Source organism: Acanthochromis polyacanthus, chromosome 15 (genome assembly GCF_021347895.1).
Source record: "Acanthochromis polyacanthus isolate Apoly-LR-REF ecotype Palm Island chromosome 15, KAUST_Apoly_ChrSc, whole genome shotgun sequence".
NCBI lineage: Eukaryota > Metazoa > Chordata > Actinopteri > Pomacentridae > Acanthochromis > Acanthochromis polyacanthus.
In genome coordinates, this window is record NC_067127.1 from 22,606,408 (window position 1) to 22,627,567 (window position 21,160).

Below are 21,160 nucleotides of genomic sequence, written 5' to 3' on the forward strand. Positions count from 1 at the left end.
TGAAGATGTGAGCTGAGCTGTACAAAACAGGAAAACAGTTTTATTAAAACAAAATATACAACCTTTTAGCTTTCACGCTCCAAAGTTACGCCGTCATAAACAACTTATTTGTCTACGTGCTTCCTTCTCTCATTCCTCACATATATTTTATTACACTGTTTACTGACTGAGCATTAAAAAAACATCTTAATAAAACAAGTTGAAAAGTCTTCTGCGTCGGTGCTATTTTAGCTCTGCATGGCCAGCAGGGCAGGAAAAGTCCAGCATGAAGGAGGCGAACAGCCTCAGACAGTGGGGCTGCTGCTGTCAGACTAACTGCAGTTTAAGGTTTAAAAGGGGTTTGGACCTGTGCTGTTTGGGTCACTGAAATGCCTTTGTCTTCTCTGTGATCTGATGATGACTATGCTAATTTCTCTGCCCCAGTGCATGCTGAGAAGACTTGACCTTCTCCACACTAATATTCTCTTACACACCTGAATGGGCAACTCCTAAAGTTGTTCTGACACAGCTATCAGTCTTAAATTACCATACAGTGTGTGTTTTAAACCTCTGCAACTTCACTCTTAATGTAACTCATTCGAAGCTGAGCCAGGGAGTTGGTACGTGACAGAGCAACAGCCCCAGTGACTTTTGTAAGAAGCAATCTGACAGTAAACCCAGCAGATTGGGATGTACAGCTCCAATCACTGGACTGTCTGCAATCAGTGAAGGTCATCTAGGGCTTGACGGGGAAGCACAGCTTGGTGGTGTCCTTGGAGTTGCTGTGACTGTCGATCAGCACCAGAGGAGTCCTCTGGTGGTTCTCAACGATGTGGGAGATGCTGCTGAAATACTGAAAAAAGGATGTGGATAAATTAAACGGATAAAGTCGACAGAATTACAAAAACAGGCTAACTTTTTACATAAATTTAACATACGCTACTTGAAATACATTTAAATGATCTTTGACATGAATTCCGGAAATGGTTAAGAGGTCACACTTGTAATTTAAAGTCATCCCTTTTTCTCATTCAGCTAAACCTGACTGACAAAACATTAACACTTTTTTGTATATTTAGTTCTGATTGACACTGAATTATTTTTCTTTTACCCCAAGTCCTGCAGTTTCACATGGAATGTCTCTATCTGAGGCTCCGTGCCAATGAGCAGGAATTAACTTGTCCTGATGGAGCTGTTCAAAACACCCTGACATCCATAATTTGATATCTAAATTACAATTAGAAAAAGTATTGGCTGTAGTATAGCACAGTACTCTAGTATAAGTAATGTAGGCAGTAGAGTGTTTTACACTGTATTTTCTGTACTCCAGTACATATCTAAGTGCCTTCAGAAACACCAAGTATTAGAAGTTTACAAACTTCTACTAATCCAGCAATGTTGTGCATCAGATCTTACAGGCATACAGCTGCCAGGGAAGATGCAAAGTGACTCATTTCCTTAGTGTCCAGCTGCAGCCATGCTGCCATGTCCTACTGGGACGCTGGAATCAAATGGAGTCACACTTAATGCTATTAATCCAACCTGTGCTTCGCTGATTGTAACGAGGTGGAAATATTTGGCCGGTGGCCGGAAGAAAAGGATTATATGTGATCACATTTGCAGTAAAAAAAACCCTCCCTCACACCACCTGAAGGAGTTGATAACATTCTACACTGTCCATGTACGGTATTACTTTAGGCGTCCTGTGGTCTTTCTGTTATTTCGCTGTGCAAATAATGAAATGTAAAATTAAGTCCTGTCTGCTGTTCAGGATTACCACACTCGTAATAAACAGATTCCTGGACAGACAAACATGACTTTTTCTGTGACTCATGCACTTTTGGCATATTGGACAAAATCTACAGAGCTCTATATGAGAAAATATATTCAATGAGGAATAAAAAGAAGTGTTTTGCTGCACCTCCTCTCCTTTCTTCTCGCTTCCCAGAGCGTACTGCTGAGTGCTGGGTATAAAGCGGATTGGGATGTTGTACACTCTGCCCTTATAAAACACCACTAATGTATAGGGCTGCTGGGCGTCCTGACCGGAGCTCTTCCTCACCATAAACGCTCCATCCTGAAACAGAAAACAGGCTGTAATCAGTCTACTGCTCAGCTTAAAAAGCAACAGTGCTCTCACTGCTCAATAATAAGATTCTCACTTTATTTGCGCAGAACAAGACGTCGTATGCAGTCTTTCGGTCACATGCAGCAGCATACCAGGGCTTCATATACACATCTGCATCCTAAACAAAACAATGGAAATATGTTTTAAACAATCACTCTTGATATAAAAGCATTTACTCATCTTTATGCTATGTTGCCATAGGAGCGCACCTTGGGCTGGTCTATTGACTCATTTTCAGCTGAAACACTTCCTCTCTCTCCTGGTTCTGAGACAACAAACAACAATTCATGTCACTTCATATTAGAATACCAAACTCCTGTGCAACTGGCTGTTAACCTGCTGTGAATCACGTGGAGGAGATATACTTACTTGGTAAGGTAAACTGTGGGAGAGGAATTCTACAAGAGAGCCACAAACAGAGCAGACACAGTAAATATACAGCACAAAGCTGTGATTAAAGGCAATTTTCCTCATTTGAGCAGCGCTAGACATACACATCTACAGTGTAAATATAATGTAGAGTTTTAGACTGTATGCTACATTTCTTACTGTGGTCGTTTCAAGTCCAGCGAAAAAGCCTTCAGAGGAGGTTTCTGCTCAGTACGCACCACTGGGAGAGATCTGCCTTTGAAAATACAGACATACTAAAATTACCTTGTTCAGTGTTTACCAAGAAGTAGAAAATTGAAGACAAATTCCACAAATTAAAACTCATCACTACTACTTCCTCTACTTCCTCTTTTCGATTGAATAAGTGTGGAAAAACCTGCATATCGTAATGACTTTGAAGTAAATGTAACTGATGTCTTCTATATATGCAGCATATGCATGAATGTATACAATTAAATCTTCCTGGGGCAGGAGAGGAATCCACAGAGTAAATGTAATGTGGGCTTTAATCAGGTTTCAGGAGAAAACTTCAGTGAAAGCAGCAGTGGCAGGTTTTCTAGTGTTTATTAGATGCTCACTCTGCATGGTGTAGCCAATAATGGGAGGTAATTGAAACACTTACTTTCAAATTCCCTTGGTTTTAAATCTGGCTTCTGTAACAAAAATATTCAGTTTTAATCATGTCAATTGATACAAAATCTGCGTAATATAGGAAGAAAGCACTTTATCATGGACCATACCACTACCATACAGTAAAGCAAAGATTATATCAAATATTGTTTGTATATTTCTTTTTTTATAAATATTTTATTTATTAAAAGAAATTCTTACTGGTCCTGGAGTTGGTTTCGGTGACCTCCTGAGATTAAAAAAAATGAAATAAACAGAAGCTCTGTTAATACTTTGATAAAGATTAAAGCTTTATCATGTGTAACTGGATGGTTCATTGTCAGGTGAAGGTGCTTACTCTCTGGGTAAAGGTTTGGGGAGACGTGGAGGAAGACCCCGTGCAAGGCTGTTACTGGAACCTAGAGGAGCAGCACAGTTCAGTTATACACACGACCAGTCAAAAGTTTGACTGGTCTCATTCGGTTGTTTTTCTATATTTTCATGACTATCTACCTTGTAGATTCTCAATGAAGGCATCGAAACTATGAATGAACACATATGGAATTATGTAGTGAACAAAAAAAAGTGTGAAATATGTCAAAACATGTTTAGTATTTTAGATTCTTCAAAATAGTCACTCTTTGCTTTGATTACTGCTTTACACACTCTTGGCATTCTCTCCATCAGCTCCATGAGGTAGTCACCTGAAATGGTTTCCAACAGTCTTGAAGGAGTTCCCAGAGATGCTGAGCACTTGTTGGCCATTTTGCCTTCACTCTGCAGTTTCATCTCATCCCAAACCATCTGGATTGGGTTTAGGTCAGGTGACTGTAGAGGTCAGGTCATCTGACGCAGCACTCCATCACTCTCCTTCTTGGTCAAACAGCCCTTACACAGCCTGCAGGTGTGTTTGGAGTCATTGTCCTGAAGAAGAGACCATCCATTCACTTTTTTCTGTTTCGCGCAAGTATAAACAAAGATCTCAGAGGTGACTCTTGGTCTTCCTTTCCTGGGGCGGTCCTCATGTGAGCTGGTTTCGTCATAGTGCTTGATGGTTTTTAACCACGCCCGACGGGTACGTCGGCGGGGTTATTGCATTCGGTGCGGTATCTGGCTGGGTAAGTATGTATGTATGTATGTATGTATGTATGTATGTATGTGGCTATGTCCGTTCCGATATCTCTGTAACCGCTGAAGTCATGATAATCAAACTTGGCACTGAAGATCAGTCTAAGGTCCCCTGCTCAGTTGTGGAGTTACAGGTCAGCAGATCAAGTAGGGAGGGAGATACGTACGATGATCAAAATTGATACATATTGCATCAGTTGTATAGGGAGGACAGGGTTTTCGCCAGCAGAGGGCGTGGTTCTGCCCTCTACTGAGCGCTCATCTAGTTACCGCTGCACTTGGGGATGCATTCAAAGTTTTTGCAATTTTCTGGACTGACTGACCTTCAGTTCTTAAATTAATGATGGACTGTCGTTTCTCTTTACTTAGGTGACTGGCTATTGGCATGATATGGATTCTAACAGTTGTCAAATAGGGCTGTCAGCTGTGAACCAACCTGACTTCTGCACAACACAACTGATGCTCCCAACCATCAGATGGACCCATTAAGAAGGCAAGAAATTCCACAAATTAACCTTGACAAGTCACACCTGTGAAGTGAAAACCATTTCAGGAGACTACCTCACGAAGCTCATTGAGAGAAGGCCGAAGGTTTGCAAAACAGTGATCAAAGCAAAGAGTGGCTATTTTGAGGAATCTAAAATATAAAACATATTTACTTCACAGTTGTTTGTTATATAATTCCATTTATCTTGCTTCATAGTTTTGATGTCTTCACTATATATCTACAACGGAGAAAGTAGTAAAAATAAAGAAAAGAACATTAAATGAGAAGGCGTGTCCAAACTTTTGACTGTAACTGTATATGTGTGTTAACTATGGCACTTTATACAGCAACGTGTTTCCTAAATTGCCTCTAGATGGTGCACTTTGTCTGAATGATTCATGCTAAAGGTCTGTTCCAGTCAGTTGCTCCATGGTTTAATACTCACTCTCCTCTGGATCGATAACTTCATATTCATCGGCATCTGTTGGCTCCTGAACCTGTGAGGTCACAAAATCAGTAAGTCGGTGTCTTAATGTGCACCGTATCAAATCTCTGCAAAGCATCCATTTTTGCAAATTAGTCGTCACTTACAGGTGGGGGAGATCTCCTCATGTTCCCCCTACAAAACCAACAAGTCATTATTGGTGTAGTAATAGCAAAGCAATACAATAACTATGAAAATAGTCGTACTGGGACTTTAATTCTGAGACCTTCTAAATTGAATGCTGTTAGTCCTACCTGGGGCTTGGTTTTGGTGGTAAAGAATGTGACTGTGGTCTTGGGATTGGACACAATCTGTAAAACAGACAGAAGGAAATGAAGGAGTAGTCTACAGTCTACATTTCACAGGTGATACAGTATCTCTTTCCAATTTCATAAATAAACCCGAGTCAAGAAAGTCTCAAACTCACCCTCTTGTTGAAGGAGTTGAAGAATTCTCCTGTAAAGATGCCATAAAATAAACCAATATTCATTTCCACAAGTAAATAATCCCGATGAAATACTTGTAACTGCCAATAAACAGCCTACCTCTTTGTCCGGGACTTCATAAAAATCTGAAAAAAAGCAAACACAATGATGAAATTACGCTTTAAGCAGATCCACACTTGTGACTGACAGGTTCTGACAAGGCCTCATGTTTTCCCAGTACATGTTTTCCCAGCGTGGCTCTAAGGATGGCAACGCTGGTCAGTCCTTCATTTTATTCCAGACTGAAAGATTGATTGTCAGTAAATTATGTACAGACATTAATGATCTTTTGAGGATAAACTCTTTTCTCCAGCACCACCTCAAGGTTGACATTTTTGCTTTTCAGTGCAATATTCAACACAAATATAAAAGGAGTGGGACCACCGCCACCTTTTTCTCTTGTGTTAAATTTCCAGATTATGCATTCAACGTGTGGTTAGATTGCATGATAGTAGCAGTGAGTAAGTACTTGTGAAGTTGTGCTGTACCTACCAGGACTGGGAGGACGCTCTAGATGGTCCCTTCCAGCTCTGTTGCCACCGTGCAACATTTTATCTGAGGAGAGGCATGGGCAGCATTTTTGATATTTTTTCATTATTTTATGCGTTTTCTCTACATAGTATTAAGTCTTCTTGCTCTATGTTCTGATGTGTATCTTACTGGCAGGCAGATTCTCTGCAGGTTCTACATAGTTGTCATCATCATTACTTGCATCTGGATTTATGTAGTCTTCCTACAAAACAACAGCATCCCCACAGTCATTGGAAAGTATTTACCAATACACAGTGTACAGAGAAATCTAACTAGGGTAAGGAGTCAAAGTTTCTTTACTTCATCACTCCCCTGCTGGGTGGGTTCAGGTGGCAGTTGTTTGGAGGCTTTGCCCGGGCGGAGGGGCTTCCTGGGGGACCTGCTGGGCTGGTTACGGCAGCTGTCTGGAAAAGGAGAAGCAGAAGCAGAAACAGGACATCAGAATTTGCATGACACAGTTATGAAGCCTTTGGCTCAACAGCCTGCACATGTTGGTTAATCTAAATGAACTTCTTACACTTTGGCAGGAAGCTAGTGATGGATGTGAAGAGGACTCCACATGTGTGAATTTTGAAAAGCATCATTAGATGGACAAAAAAAGATTAGACATGTGCTTTTAGGGGGCTGCACAGTGCCTCATTGGTTAGCACTGTCGCCTTGCAGCTAGCAGATCCCCAGTTCACGTCCCGGCCTGGACCTGGATCTTTCTTTGTGGAGTGTGCATGTTCTCCCTGTGTATTTGTAGGTTTTTTTTCCCCCCCAGATTTTCTGGCTTCCTCACAGAGTCCAAAAACATGCTGAGGTTAATTGATAATTCTAAACTGTCCGTAGGTGTGAATGTGAGAGTGATTGCGACCTGTCCAGGGTGCCTTCACCCAAAGTCATCTGGGAAAGACTCCAGTGACCCTAATGAGGATTAAGCAGTGTATAGATAAATGGATGGATGTACTTGAAGGGACAAAATGGCAAATGTCAGCAAAGCTAAAATGTCAAATGAGTGATCTGACCGAGATACTCCCCCCGTGGGAAGGAAGCAGAGGAAGCTGTGGCGAAGGCTCTGTGGCTGGGCGGGGGCTCGTAGCTGTCATCCTCACGTGGATCCTCGTACATGTCGTTATCCTGAGAACAACATGTTTCTAATGTTTCATTGCCACAAACCAAAGCATTTGTTTAATTACAAGTTACATTTAGTCCAACTTACATAGTCAGGGTCAGACAGTTCGTCATCATCTTCCCTGTTGTGATCTGTGAACACAGAGATTTCAAAACAAAAACTGAATAGTGAGCCTGGAATTGATTTCCGGTATGTAAAGGAAAATGCTTGAGTTGTATGTTTCATTAAAAACTGCTTCCTTAAAACAGTTTACAACAGAAATAAATTAGACTGAGCAGGTGTCAGAGCACATTTTCTGGTTTCAAAAGAAAGCTTCAACTTTAAGTGGGCTGCTCTGTTGTGGAACCACTAGAGCATGTTTCCTCACCTCTTGAACTATTGAGTAATCTCTCACCAAACCACTTTATCACTGTTTTCATGAGTAGTTTGTAGTTTAAGCAGAAGCTTCACATAATTAAGCACTCAAAACAACATCTGGGCATGGATGAAATGCTACTTGGAATGTTTTTATATTGCATATTTGTACAGCAACAGGCATGGCAGCTTTGATCATGGCCAAATGAAGCTGTATTGAAATAAAAGTCATTATATGTGCTATTTGTTTGTTAAAACTGTTTTAAACCTAAGCGACTGATGTGAGCCTTGCAAAACATTTCCTTTCCTGATGTGATTATCTTGAGTTTAATGGTCTATATAAGCATCATTATCATTATAATTAGTCAAATAAGCTTAAATTAAAGCAGTTTTTATACCAAAAAACATTAAAACATTGATGCTGAAGTTCATTTAATGTAGACACATATCCACAAACAAAATGACCTTGCACCGAGCACAGGCACATGCTTTGTATGTGTACGTTATGTATGGATGCCGAATCGCATGACCTAAATATGTAGCAGACAACTGGAATTGATAGGACTCGAAAACACCTCCACAATCTGATCAATTGTTCCTTGTGTCATTTCCGACATATAAATCCCAATATGTCTGCAACAGTCGATTTGTAATAGGATCATGTGATCATCAGCAGGCAGCTGATGTAGTGTTCACTTGTCATAGTTACAGTGATGCCGTGACGCTATCTCACAATGATACAGAAATCTTTAACAAGTGCATGGATCCAGACTATCACTGCCAAAATCTAATCACTTGGTCATTGTGTTATTTCTGACCTTCGCTGAAAATTTCATCCAAATTTGTTTTGGAGTAATGGTGCGAACAAACAAACAGACAGACAGACAGACAGACAGACAGACAGACAGACAGACAGACAAACAAACACCGATCGTCACATAACTCCGCCGAGGCTCTGCTTCTTTAGTGAAGTAATCATTTTTCATCAGTCTTAGCTAGACAAATAAGATGGACATCTTTAAAATGTTTGGCTTTGAACGATGTAAACTCAGACCCAGAAGACAGTCTTTCGCGATGCTTCAGGGGATGTCCTCACATCCAGTGTCTGTCAGAGATGGACATTTGAGCAAGACTTCTAGAGAAAGGCTCAAACTTTCCAGCTTCATTCAAACTGTTTTACTGTGAAAACACTGCTAATGATGATTCAGTTCTTACCTCTGTAGTCTCTCGCAGGCACATTTGGAACTGGTTTGCTTTTCAGTCTGTTGTACACAGAGAGACAGTGAGATCAGCACCAGATAATAAACTACCTGACAGTGACTATGAAGACATGAGCTGAGTTTTTAAGGTGACACACTACAGGTGAATCGGGGAAAAACTTGAACAAATAGCTATTACCATGATAACAAAAGGTTTTCGGAATTTTTATGCTTTATTATGCAAATAAGCTATTATTAGCCTAAAAGTGACCTAATTTACACTACTGTTCAAACATTTGGAGTCACGAAGGCAATTTAATGTTTTCCATGAAAACTCACACTTTTATTCATGTGCTAACATAATTGCACAAGGGTTTTCTAATCATCAGTTAGCCTTTCAACACCAAATGCAAATCATTAGCTAACACAATGTAGCATTAGAACACAGGAGTGATGGCTGCTGGAAATGTTCCTCTGTACCCCTATGGAGATATTCCATTAAAAATCAGCTGTTCCCAGCTAGAATAGTCATTTACCACATTAACAATGTCTAGATTGTATTTCCGATTCAATTAATGTTACCTTCAATGAAAAAAAAGTCTTTTCTTTCAAAAACAAGAACGTTTCCAAGTGACCCCAAACTTTTGAACGGCAGCGTATATTAATTTCCTGAACCTTAATAAGGTGAAGTTCAACATTCTTGTTTCTTTTTGTTGATACATTACAGTCAAAGGTCCTTAAGGAGGGGATTTTGGAGATCTCTTTGTATTACTTCATAAATCAAAAAAATTTTTGTGTTGTTTTTAGGAATACATGTTCTACAAATCAGGCTCTGCTGGGCTATTGTATACGAACAAGCTTTCGATGCATAGACAGAAATAAAATTGCATAGTTTGGTGTGTATAAGTACTACTGAAGAGGTGATTACTGTCTCACAGTCTGTGATGACGTGTAATTTAGAACTACAATGTGAGTGGAAACCACTATTTATAGGTTAAAAAAGAAAAAGAATTGAAAGATATCATCTGGCACCTTTTCAGAAATGTTATTTTTAAATATGCAAATGAAATATTAGCTCTTTAAATACAAATTAATTAGCATATACATGTATTACTACACCAAAAAGTGTAGGAGGATTACTTTCCTAAAGGCGTAGTGGAAAATAAATGGCTTCTGTAACACATTTGTCAGTATCTATCTTTATGTGTCTTAAGGGGACTCATTTCAGGAAAGGAAAGTGAGAGAAAAGCCATCTGTTTCGCTATTTTTACTTCGTTTCTTTCTCTCTTATTCCAACGGCTGTGAAAGAGGAATCGGCATTCTCTACTGATGCATGTATATATACCACATGGAGAATTTTTAGATCACCAGACTCTCAGGTTGCACGACTGCTACATTTCACATTGATATATTTCCGTTGTGTGTTTTTTTATCCATAATATTAGCATAATAAGAATACAAAAATGGGCAATAAAAAGCAGCATCTCAGAGACTGACCTTCTTAGTTTATTGAGGAAGCTGCCATCATTTTTCTTGATGTCTTGGACAATTTTCTGAAGCTGCCTGGATAACACAAAAAGACAAAAAAAAAGACAAATGTTGAGGAAGTAAGTTTTGCAAAATGACAAGCTAAGCAGAAGTCTTACACATGAACTTTACGCTAGTTTTCGGCTTTGAAAAGTGCTTTGAAAAGAAAACTGAAGTATTCACATCTGATGCTCCTCGTTTTCTCCTCAGTTTTGTGAAATATCACTTCACTACATTTTCTTTTGCTGTCAAAAATGAAAGAAACTGTGATTTAGTCTTTGGACCAAATATTCACTGTTTAATAGTTAAACCTAATGAGCTAAAAGTGACAATGCGTCAACATCTGCTTAGGTTCAAACGGTGAAATAAAACTTCTTACCGGATCTTTGCTGAGGCAGGAGATGCAAGTTTACCCAACGCATCCCCCAACGTATCCAAATTCATGTTAGCTTTTTAGACCTCGTTCGCCTCATGCATTACACCTGTGCTGCCACATTGTTCACAGAATTGTAAATGAACGCTGCGTTTAGAAAGCCACGTCTTTGTCATAGAGGGGAGGGAGTTTGTTGTAGATGCTTCTGTCAGAAAAAATCACTTCTCTTTTCCAGTCCCCTGGCACTCGCACAAAAACAGATTTCAGTGACCGCACTTTTAGCAAAGTTCTTGCATCACATCTCTCTTCAGCTTCAGTTCCACCCCTTCAGACACAGACCTGCAAACAGCTGCAGATAACTCTATAGAGGAGGCCTTCAAGTTAGTGTGGGCTGGTTTTCTAACTGTTTTCACTCATTTAACACACAAATGTCTCTTTAGTTTCTTAACTTTTCATTATCTTCAAAAGAAAATTGCATAGTCTACCTTATGAGGGATATTATTTTCATTGATTTTGTTGTTGCACATCTCTTCCATACACTACTAAGTTAAACTAAAGCATCTTTGTCTTTTCTTTTTTCATTCATTGACAAAAAAGCATAAACCCCCACTTCAATACAATACAAAAGCAAAAGCGTCCAAACTTCTGAATGAAAGGGGGCAGAAAGAAGAATAAACTTGAAATCTACCCCTTTGTATCAAACAATCAGTTTATAATGTGCATTAAAACCAAACAACAAACAACAAACGATATAATCTGACTGGCCTTCACAGCCACTCTCACTCATATCAGAGTTTTCTCTCATAACAAACATCATAAAACTCTTAATTCATTTCATTGTATTTTAATAACGTGAGTTTTAATCACATTTGTCTATCTTGCGTGTGATTTAAAGTCTTTAGATTGGTCCATAAATTAACTCCTTTTATGGAAATGCAACGTTCCATTAATTTGGTCCTAAATCTTGGTTTTATGAAGATTTCTGTTTACTTTAGATTCATTCTTACTTTGTCTTTTTTGCAAATCAGTTCTGGACATTAACTGGTAAAGTTCCTTTATGACTCTTTAAAATGGGTTGAAAAGTACAGTCCTGTCCGTTGTGTCACGGAAAGTACGGTGTCATAAGTGTTTTCTATATATAGGAAGATGAAAAAAAGAGTACAGTTTTCCCTGTTAGGAAGATGACTACACTACATTTTTCGAGTTTGTGTGGTCACCAGGGGGATTTTTTTTGTCTAATAAATGCCTCAGAACACAGTCAGCAGAAGAGGAGAAACCAGGAAGCTGTCTGTGGTGAGAAACATTGCTATTGTTCAAGAAGCAAAGAGACACAGCTGTGGATTTTTAAGGAAGCAGCTGCATGTGACACAATGAGAGAAGAAGCTTTATTCAGTCTGAAGCTGCTTCTTGTAAATGAATGTGAAACTGGGGGCACATGTATGTTCGCACAGTATGGAAAATCACACCACAGTGTTTTCAGTTCATTCTCTATATGGAAAGTCATGTCAGGGCACAGACTGGGTGAATGAGTTGCAAAGTTTCTTTTATTGCGGGCCATGTGAAACTGAAAAAAAAATGTGTTTTATCTGCTCTACTGTATATGATCTGTATCCTTGATATGTGAGGAGGTGACTGTTTGAAATTGAAAAGCTGATCACATCACTGTGCACAGGAGGATCTAATCATACATAATTTCCTGGTTCAACAATTGTATGAATAATCACATGAGAACAGGAAGTAAAAGAAGAATATATGGAAGTTCAGGACTGTCAATTTTAAATTTCATGTTTACACTGAAACAAAAACGCAATATGTGTCTTTTCTGCATTAGGAAAAAAAGTTAATCTATTGTTGGTTAGAAAACGGTTCAGGTCAGTCAGTTCACAAAATGTTTTTTGGTGACTAATTCTGTATCAGTGAGTTAATCTGCATCTTTTAAGGTGCAGCTATGATCAGATAGTGACCAGTATACTGATCAGTGACTATAAAAGGCCATTATAAAATGCAGCATTGTAGAAATGACGTAACGCCATGACAGGAGAAAGATGAAAACAAGCTGCTGGATGTTCGCTTGGACTGCAGTCACTCATTTGAATGTCACCATTTGATCTCTCCGAAATGGATTCAGACAGCTTTCGATGGACGTGTCCACTAGCATGATTCAGTTCCCCAAAATGTATGGACACTTTACTGAGTCCTTCAGGAAGAGCGAGACCACACCCCACAGGCAGTACCGACAACCTTATTAACTGTACGTCGATGTGTGGAACTACATAACGCAAATAGTGGACAAAAACACTTGTGCTTTCTGGTCTGTGACTCTACTCTCAATCTGCCTGTTATCATTTACTCTATATTGTGTAGCCGGTTGTTTCATGGTGTCCATTCTGTTGTTGACATGTCACGTGTTGGAACATAAATACTCATACATACACTACTGTTCAAAAGTTTGGGGTCACTTAGAAATGCCCTTATTTTTGAAAGAAAAGCAGTTTTCTTTCAATGAAGATAACATTAAATTAATCAGAAGTACAGTCTAGACCAGGGGTCTCAAACTACCGTAGTTTGAGACCCCCGTCTTAATATGAAAGATTGATGTTAGTGCGGCCTGCAAGTTTGATATGAATGACACTTTACACTGTTTATGTGACAAATTACTATTCTAGCTGGAAACAGCTGATTCTTAATGGAATATCTACATAGGGGTACAGAAGTCCATTTCCATCAACCATCACTTGTGAGGATCCTGCTCTAGCTCCTGCCCTTCTTCCCCCTTTTGTGTCTTCCTTTCTCCCTTGGTTCCTGATCTGTTTCTATTTTGATATCTTTTTGGCTTCCTCAGTCTGTCTTCTCCCCCTCATGTCTCTCTCTCTCCATGTCACTCGCCCTCCTGCTCTCCCTGCTTCACCTGCCTGCACTCTACCTGCTGATTACTGCAGGGAGTGTCATCTCCCGTAATCAGCTGAACTCAACTCACCTGCTCCCCACCTCACCTCCAGCTATTCAAGCTCTATGCATTTCATCAATTCACATCCCTTCAGTGACTGCTCACTTTTGGACTTTGTTTCCCCTGCCTTCTGGATTTCCCCTATTTGGACTCTGCTCCTCTCCACCTGGATTCCCTGAGTTTGCTTCCCTGTCTCTTCTGTCCAGTTTTCCCCTGGTTTGTGAGTACCTGTCCTTAGCTTAGTTCTGTTAATTCAGTTTAGTTTTGTGATCTTCCATTTTGAGTTCATAGTGTTTGTTAGTAGTTGCCTGGTTAAGTTTGATTTTCCCCCAGTTCAGTTCTCCCTTTATGTATTGTTTTAGTTTTCTGGTTAAATAGAATCCTTTCCTGATTTCACCAGTTTGCCAGTCTCTCTGTGCGCCTGGGTTCTCCAGCTCCCCATGTAACATCACTCCTGTGTTCTAATGGTATATTGTGCTAGCTAACCGTGTTGAAAGGCTAATTGGGTATTAGAAAGTCCTTGTACAATTATGTTATCACACGAATAAAAGTGTGAAATTTCATTGAAAATATGAAATGGCCTGGGTGACCTGAAGCTTTTGAATGGTAATTGAATTTTAAAAGAATGTATAGAATTCATTAAATGCTGCATTCACTGGCAATAGACTGGTGACTTGTCCAGGGTGTCCCCTGCCTTCACCTTAAGTCAGTTGTTATAGACTCCAGCCCCCCTGTGACCCTAATGAGGACTATACAGATAATGGATGGATGGATAGGAATCGTAGAAGTATGCAAAGCCGTGTACTCCCGAGCATCATCCTGTTATAACTATATCATGACACTGAATGTGAATTGAGCTTGAAACTGATTGTACATGGGCAGAAACTAGGCCACATAAACAGTAAAAAAAATGAATATGAAAATTGCTTTTCAAATAAAGTGTTTATTTTCTTTCAGATTTTAGCAATAATGCCTCACCTTCAGCAAGATATCTTTTATTTCACCAATCATTTATTTAATTTGTCATATATAACATTAAAAATGACACCAATGTGACAAAATGTCCCATATTTTGTGGCAATTTTCCAGACTAAATTTAATTTAACCCTGTAAAGCCGTTTGTATCATATAATGCATGAGTTTCTGAGGCCTCTATCTCATCAACAGGATAAGTAGTTCCCTACCTTTTGTATGTAACCTCATACATGTTTTCTGCCTACTTGTGAATTATCATTCTATTACTGACAGCTGAAGTCATTTTGTTTATGTGACGCATTCATGCATACTCAGGGGAGACATGGACAGAGACTACCTCACACAAACAAGAACAAACAGATGCAGACCAATGTGCAGCTGCAGTCAGGCAACCAGACAAACTTCTGCACACAAAAAGGACAAACCAGCTGTATGCACGCACACTGCAGCTGCATTTCTGCACCTTATTTTAATGTAAATATACAGATTTTGTTGTACAAAGTAGATTTGTAGAGCCACATGCATTGCAAGTTAATCCACATGCTTTAAACAGTGCAGGCTCAGAACAAAGGTTAGGTGCTGTATACGATCCAGATCTGGAGTGAAGTTGGGATTGCAAATGCTCACAGATTCTAAGAATCAGAACAGCTCCTTGGTAGGTTTTCTGTGATGCGGACGAGGAAGAATCTGGGTTGCTGATGAAATCGCAAAGTGAGGGATCTGTATCTGTGCAATACTTCTGTCACTGAAATAGGAAATGCTCTTTTAAGATGCATTTTTACATTGATTTTTTTTTTGCACAGAATTACTTTTGTAATGTTCAATACAATCTTTTATATATACACACGTGGACAAAATTGTTGGTACCCCTCAGTTAAAGAAGGAAAAACCCACAATTCTCACTGAAATCACTTGAAACTCACAAAAGTAACAATAAATAAAAATTTATTGAAAATTAAATAATCAAAAACAGCCATTACTTTTGAATTGTTGATTAACATAATTATTAAAAAAAAAAATAACTAATGAAACAGGCCTGGACAAAAATGATGGTACCTCTATAAAAGATTGAAAACTATTTGACCAGAGTGACATGATTAACTCAGGTGTGTCATTTAATTGACATCACAGGTGTTTCCAAACTCATAATCAGTCAGTCTGCCTATTTAAAGGGAGACAAGTAGTCACCCTGCTGTTTGGTGAAAAGGTGTGTACCACACTGAACATGGACAACAGAAAGCGAAGGAGAGAATTGTCCCAGGACATCCGAAAAAAAATTATAGACAAACATCTTAAAGGTAAAGGCTATAAGACCATCTCTAAACAGCTTGAAGTTCCTGTGACAACAGTGGCTCATATTATTCAGAAGTTCAAGACCCACGGGACAGTAGCCAACCTCCCTGGACGTGGCCGCAAGAGGAAAATTAATGACAAATTGAAGAGACGGATCGTTCGAATTGTAGCCAAAGAGCCCAGAGCAACCTCCAAAGAAATTAAAGGTGAACTCCAAGGCCAAGGTACATCAGTGTCAGATCGCACCATTCGTCGTTGTTTGAGCCAAAGTGGACTTCATGGGAGACGACCAAGGAGGACACCACTGCTGAAAAAAACTCATAAAAAAGCCAGACTGGAATTTGCAAAAATGCATGTTGACAAGCCACAAAGCTTCTGGGAGAATGTCCTTTGGACAGATGAGACCAAACTGGAGCTTTTTGGTAAGGCACATCAACTCTATGTTCATAGACTCAAAAACCAAGCGTACGAAGAAAAGAACACTGTCCCTACGGTGAAACATGGAGGAGGCTCAGTAATGTTTTGGGGCTGCTTTGCTGCATCTGGCACAGGGTGTCTTGAAAGTGTGCAAGGTACGATGAAATCTGAAGACTATCAAGGCATTCTGGAGAGAAATGTGCTGCCTAGTGTCAGAAAGCTTGGTCTCAGTCGCAGGTCATGGGTCTTCCAACAGGACAACGATCCAAAACACACAGCCAAAAACACCCAAGAATGGCTGAGAGAAAAGCGTTGGACTATTCTAAAGTGGCCTTCTATGAGCTGAAACATGCCATTTGGAGAAGACACCCATCAAACCTGAGACAACTGGAGCTGTTTGCTCATGAGGAGTGGGCCAAAATACCTGTTGACAGCTGCAGAACGCTCATTGACAAATACAGAAATCGTTTAATTGCAGTGATTGCCTCAAAAGGTTGTGCAACAAAATATTAAGTTATGGGTACCATCATTTTTGTCCAGCCCTATTTCATTAGTTTGTTTTTTTTAAATAATGTTAATCAACAATTCAAAAGTGATGGCTGATTTTGATTATTTAATTTTCAATAAATTTTTATTTATTGTTACTTTTGTGAGTTTCAAGTGATTTCAGTGAGAATTGTGGGTTTTTCCTTCTTTAACTGAGGGGTACCAACAATTTTGTCCACGTGTGTGTGTGTGTGTGTGTGTGTATATATATATATATATATATATATATATATATACATACAGTCATGGAACATTTTTTTTTAGGCCACCCTTGTTTTCTTCAATTGTTCATTTTCATGTTTGGTACCACTAAATGTATATTTTTTTGGACAAATGTAATAACAAAATAGCTCAAGAGTTTAAGAGCTGACATCTAGCCATATTTCCATGGTTGTTTTTTTTTTTTTAAAATAACATAATCACAAGTTCTTGCATCAAGAGCCTGCACTGCCAAAAACGGTGCTTTTAGGCATTCTGTTTTCTTTCCTGTTTAATACTTGATAGTATATTCTTCAGGGACCGTGCGATTGACATAGAAAGCATCTGATATATATAGAGTGTATAGCATTAAGCTAATTTTGAACTCCCGTTCCTGGTTGAGCTTTTTAATATGATGATAAAAAAATAATGGAAAGATGCATTTTGTCAATAATTGCCTGAAAGATTTACCTCAAAAGACAAGAAACACAAGAAGTAAGAAAGTGTTACTTACGGCCGGTGGATGAGGCTAAACTTGCTCATGTCACTGTGGGACAGGCTCTGCAAAAGCATCAGAAAAATGAATTGTTAAAAAAAAAAAAAGACAAGATGGTGTGAAAATGAGACGACAGAGTTCACAGGTATGATTCACGACATCTGATGTGATATTGAAATTAATTCCCCTTCAACAAACACGCTTTTGAGCAGAAGGGATAGAAATGCACTTCGCCTTAGCTACCAGAAGATGGCAGTGTCTCACTAAAGGCCATTTCGGAAGCAGTTTATTTTTTAATGTCACCCTCATTGTATTTCTAAACTGAGTCAAAGGACACTGTGGGTGCTGCAGTAACAGAGATTATTACAAACATTACATTCAGACCAATGAAAATAAATACTTGAGAATAGGAGCTTCAAATCATCTTTTTATTTATGGACGATTTAAGTCTGAAACCAATATCGCATATGACACAAAATGAAATTAAATAAAAGCAAGGTTGTCCTTCTTCTGAGTAAAAACTGCTGACCTTCCATCTATCCAAAAACACAACACCTTCATCATTATCTAATTTATCAAACCTTTCAAAAAAAAAGCTTATACGACTGCCGTGTAATTTTTTTTGTTGCATTTTAATGTCTGTGTTGCAGTAAGGCAATTGTGATTCGTAAATGAAAGGAAAATGATTACCATAAAATATGCAACAATTCTTGCTAAATTATGTATTCCCCTCTTCATTCATAATTCATTGCTCCAGGTCGTTACTTGCTCTGTCTCTCGTCTGTTTTAAATTTGCTGTAATGTGATGATGATCCATGACAACAAATGTTTGGGAAAGTTGGAAATTGTGTGTTTAAGTTTGTTAGATGTCAAATGAAGAAACAGAGAGGAGCTTGTCATAAGAGTGTGAGGCTTGCGTCTTACATAATTTAGACATGAATAATGTATGGATGGCTCTTTTTGTGCAGTCTCTTGTGAAACAGGTGTAATGATGTACTGTTAAGATGCTCCGAGTTGATTAAACGGTACTTTTTCAAGCTGTGTATGATTTATAAGAGAAATTCCACAGGGAAGGGGGGGTGTTAGCAAGGCAGCTTAGTGAGTGGATATGGGGACCTTGGTGCAAGAAAAGGATGCATTATCTCTAAGAATAAACTCATAGCATCGCATAACCCTCCAGGCAGAGCTTGTGATTTGTAAATCAGACTGAGATCACTTAATATGAAAGGCATTGCCTCCTTCAAAGAACTGAACCTTGCCCTCCCTGATACATGCTTGATCATCACACCAGCTTACAGGAGGGGGGAAAAAAAGCATCAGTATAAAATCAGACTTGGCCTTTTGACACCGAATAAAATATCAAATAGTCAGCCCCAGTGGATACTCAGGTACTGCTCCCACATTGAATTATTTATAGGGGTGTCTGTGCTTGTTCAAATGAGACACAACAGCTCTACAAGCTGCAGCCTCTCCTTTCTACTACAGACCCGGAGCCCTTACTTAGTGTAGAACCACACTCAGTGACATCTAAAAGCTTCACATGTTTTTCCAATCTACGTACAAGCCAGTTTGCATCTGTGAACAGGAAATATTGTCTCTTTGGTTCAGTCTTTTTGAGCTTCAATTCGTGCTGGAATTGATGTAATTTGCATCAAACGCATTACAACGACGTGAGTCAAATGCAGAAATATTTTATTGTTCCTAGATAGACTAGAAGTCATCCTGTGCGTGATTTTCACATTTGTATTTTAGAAGTTATTAAGTAGCATTAGCAAAAACAAAAGTACTCAGCCAAGGCTGGTCAGTTGTATCATTTCCGACAGATGAAATCTAATAAAAAATTACCTTGCACTGAGCACAGGTGTATGTTACGCATGTGTACGTTTTGTATGGATACCGAATCACGCCACCTAAATATGTAGCAGGCGGCAGGAATTGATGGGACTCAGAAACACCCCCACAATTTAATCAGTTGTTCCTTGTCTGATTTCCAAGGATAAGGCCCAGTTAGTCCACAGCAGTGGACTTATATTTAAGTGCAGTGCCACAATCTCGCAATGACATGGAAATCTTTACCAAATCTGTTGATCCAGACTATAAGTCGCATCACTGCCAAAATCGAATCACTTGGTCCTTGTGCCATTTCTGACCTTCTCTGAAAATATCGTCCATATCCGTTAGTCAATTTTTGATTAATGTTGCAAACAGACGGACAAAGGTACACCGATCGTCACAGAACTGTCGCGTTCCTTGGCAGAGTAATAAAGCTGTGTCCCAGATCACACACCTGTTCAGTCACTTCCGATTTTATAACCTATTCTTTTTTTTTTTTTTTTTTTTTTATTGCCTTGAGTCTATATCACAAGACTTGTGGGTTTCTTTTGTATTGCACATTAGTAGACTGTAGAGGGGACATCAAGGAAACATGAAACTTTTGCTCGGGAAACTCAAGTTTGACTCCCATGTGGCGTCATTCTTTTTTAGTTTCAGCAGGGACTTACTTTCCTTATCAGCTGCCGTGTTCAGTCGTTTTCAGACAGCCTTGCCTTTGATCTACGCTGTAAAACTGCTTGGTTAAGTTTAGATATCAGAATTACTAAGTTCTAGCTGCCTCCAAACCATCAGCGTCTCGCAATTTTATCACTTTTGTTTGTGAAAATTGCACTACGAACCAACATAGCTGTTGCATATTTAGATTCACATTTCACTAAAAACCAGAAATGTCAACCTCATACTGAAGCAACAGTAAAACTAAAGGGATCATGAAAATCAGTGAGATGAATCCTCTGGGAAATGCAAAAATGTATAAAAATTCAACCAGTAGCTTCTGAACTATTTCAGTCTGGACTAAAGTGGTGCTGTTAGAGAGACACTGGCATCATGAGAGCTCTGCTGGAGCCATATCTCCAAAAAATTCTGCTCCTCTACAACTTAACTGTGATCTCAGTTCTGTTTTGAAAGTCAAAAATGCACTCAACTATTCTAGCCCTAACCTTGCCATTTGCTCATTGCTTTCCAGTTGTTGCTCCTTTTCACTTCACCAATTGTATGTGGGTGTAAGTCTGTCTGAACATTGGGGGTCCTTTCGAATGTCAAACACTTGCCTGTGTTTTGGGGATTTTTAAAAAAAAAAAAATGCATCATAGAGTAGGCAAGATTTACTCTTCTGTCCTCTTTTGTGTCTTTTTTTTTTTTGAAGAGGTCACTGCCAACCTTTAGATGTTCATGCTTCACTTTCTCTAAAAAGTGAAAAATAAAATTTAGATTTAAATTCTGGGCTGCACAGTGGCTTGGTGGTTAGCACTTTTGGCTTGCAGCTAGAAGATCCCCGGTACGCGTCCCAGCCTTCCCAGGATCTTTCTGCATGGAGTTTGCATGTTTTCCCTGTGGATGCGTGGGTTTTCTCATGTACTCCAGCTTCCACCCACAGTCCAAAAACATGCTGAGGTTAACTGGTTGCTCTAAATTGCCCGTAGGTGTGAATGTGATTGTCTGTATAT

At 39.1% G+C, this 21,160-nt stretch overlaps 1 protein-coding gene across 3 annotated transcripts in view; it reads right to left on the reverse strand.

Annotated features, from left to right (window-relative positions):
* Nucleotides 1–20: 20 nt before the first annotated feature.
* blnk (B cell linker) overlaps nt 21–21,160 on the reverse strand; it is a 29,212-nt gene continuing 8,072 nt past the window's right edge. The window contains exons 1-23 of one of the 3 annotated variants that reach the window (XM_051960176.1): nt 10,795–10,918; nt 10,599–10,660; nt 10,386–10,451; nt 8,905–8,951; nt 7,423–7,466; nt 7,229–7,340; nt 6,522–6,625; nt 6,351–6,423; nt 6,183–6,245; nt 5,751–5,776; nt 5,633–5,661; nt 5,460–5,516; nt 5,313–5,340; nt 5,167–5,218; nt 3,465–3,525; nt 3,329–3,356; nt 3,120–3,150; nt 2,657–2,732; nt 2,477–2,505; nt 2,317–2,372; nt 2,142–2,225; nt 1,901–2,056; nt 21–832 (exon numbers count right to left, since the gene is read on the reverse strand). In XM_051960176.1, the coding sequence (XP_051816136.1) occupies nt 716–832; nt 1,901–2,056; nt 2,142–2,225; nt 2,317–2,372; nt 2,477–2,505; nt 2,657–2,732; nt 3,120–3,150; nt 3,329–3,356; nt 3,465–3,525; nt 5,167–5,218; nt 5,313–5,340; nt 5,460–5,516; nt 5,633–5,661; nt 5,751–5,776; nt 6,183–6,245; nt 6,351–6,423; nt 6,522–6,625; nt 7,229–7,340; nt 7,423–7,466; nt 8,905–8,951; nt 10,386–10,451; nt 10,599–10,600 (1,341 nt within the window). In that variant the 5' untranslated portion in view covers nt 10,601–10,660; nt 10,795–10,918 and the 3' untranslated portion in view covers nt 21–715. Of the gene's footprint in view, nt 833–1,900; nt 2,057–2,141; nt 2,226–2,316; nt 2,373–2,476; nt 2,506–2,656; nt 2,733–3,119; nt 3,151–3,328; nt 3,357–3,464; nt 3,526–5,166; nt 5,219–5,312; nt 5,341–5,459; nt 5,517–5,632; nt 5,662–5,750; nt 5,777–6,182; nt 6,246–6,350; nt 6,424–6,521; nt 6,626–7,228; nt 7,341–7,422; nt 7,467–8,904; nt 8,952–10,385; nt 10,452–10,598; nt 10,661–10,794; nt 10,958–17,678; nt 17,726–21,160 lie in introns of those variants that run through there. The other 2 variants (XM_022217500.2, XM_022217507.2) reach the window with 2 other exon arrangements.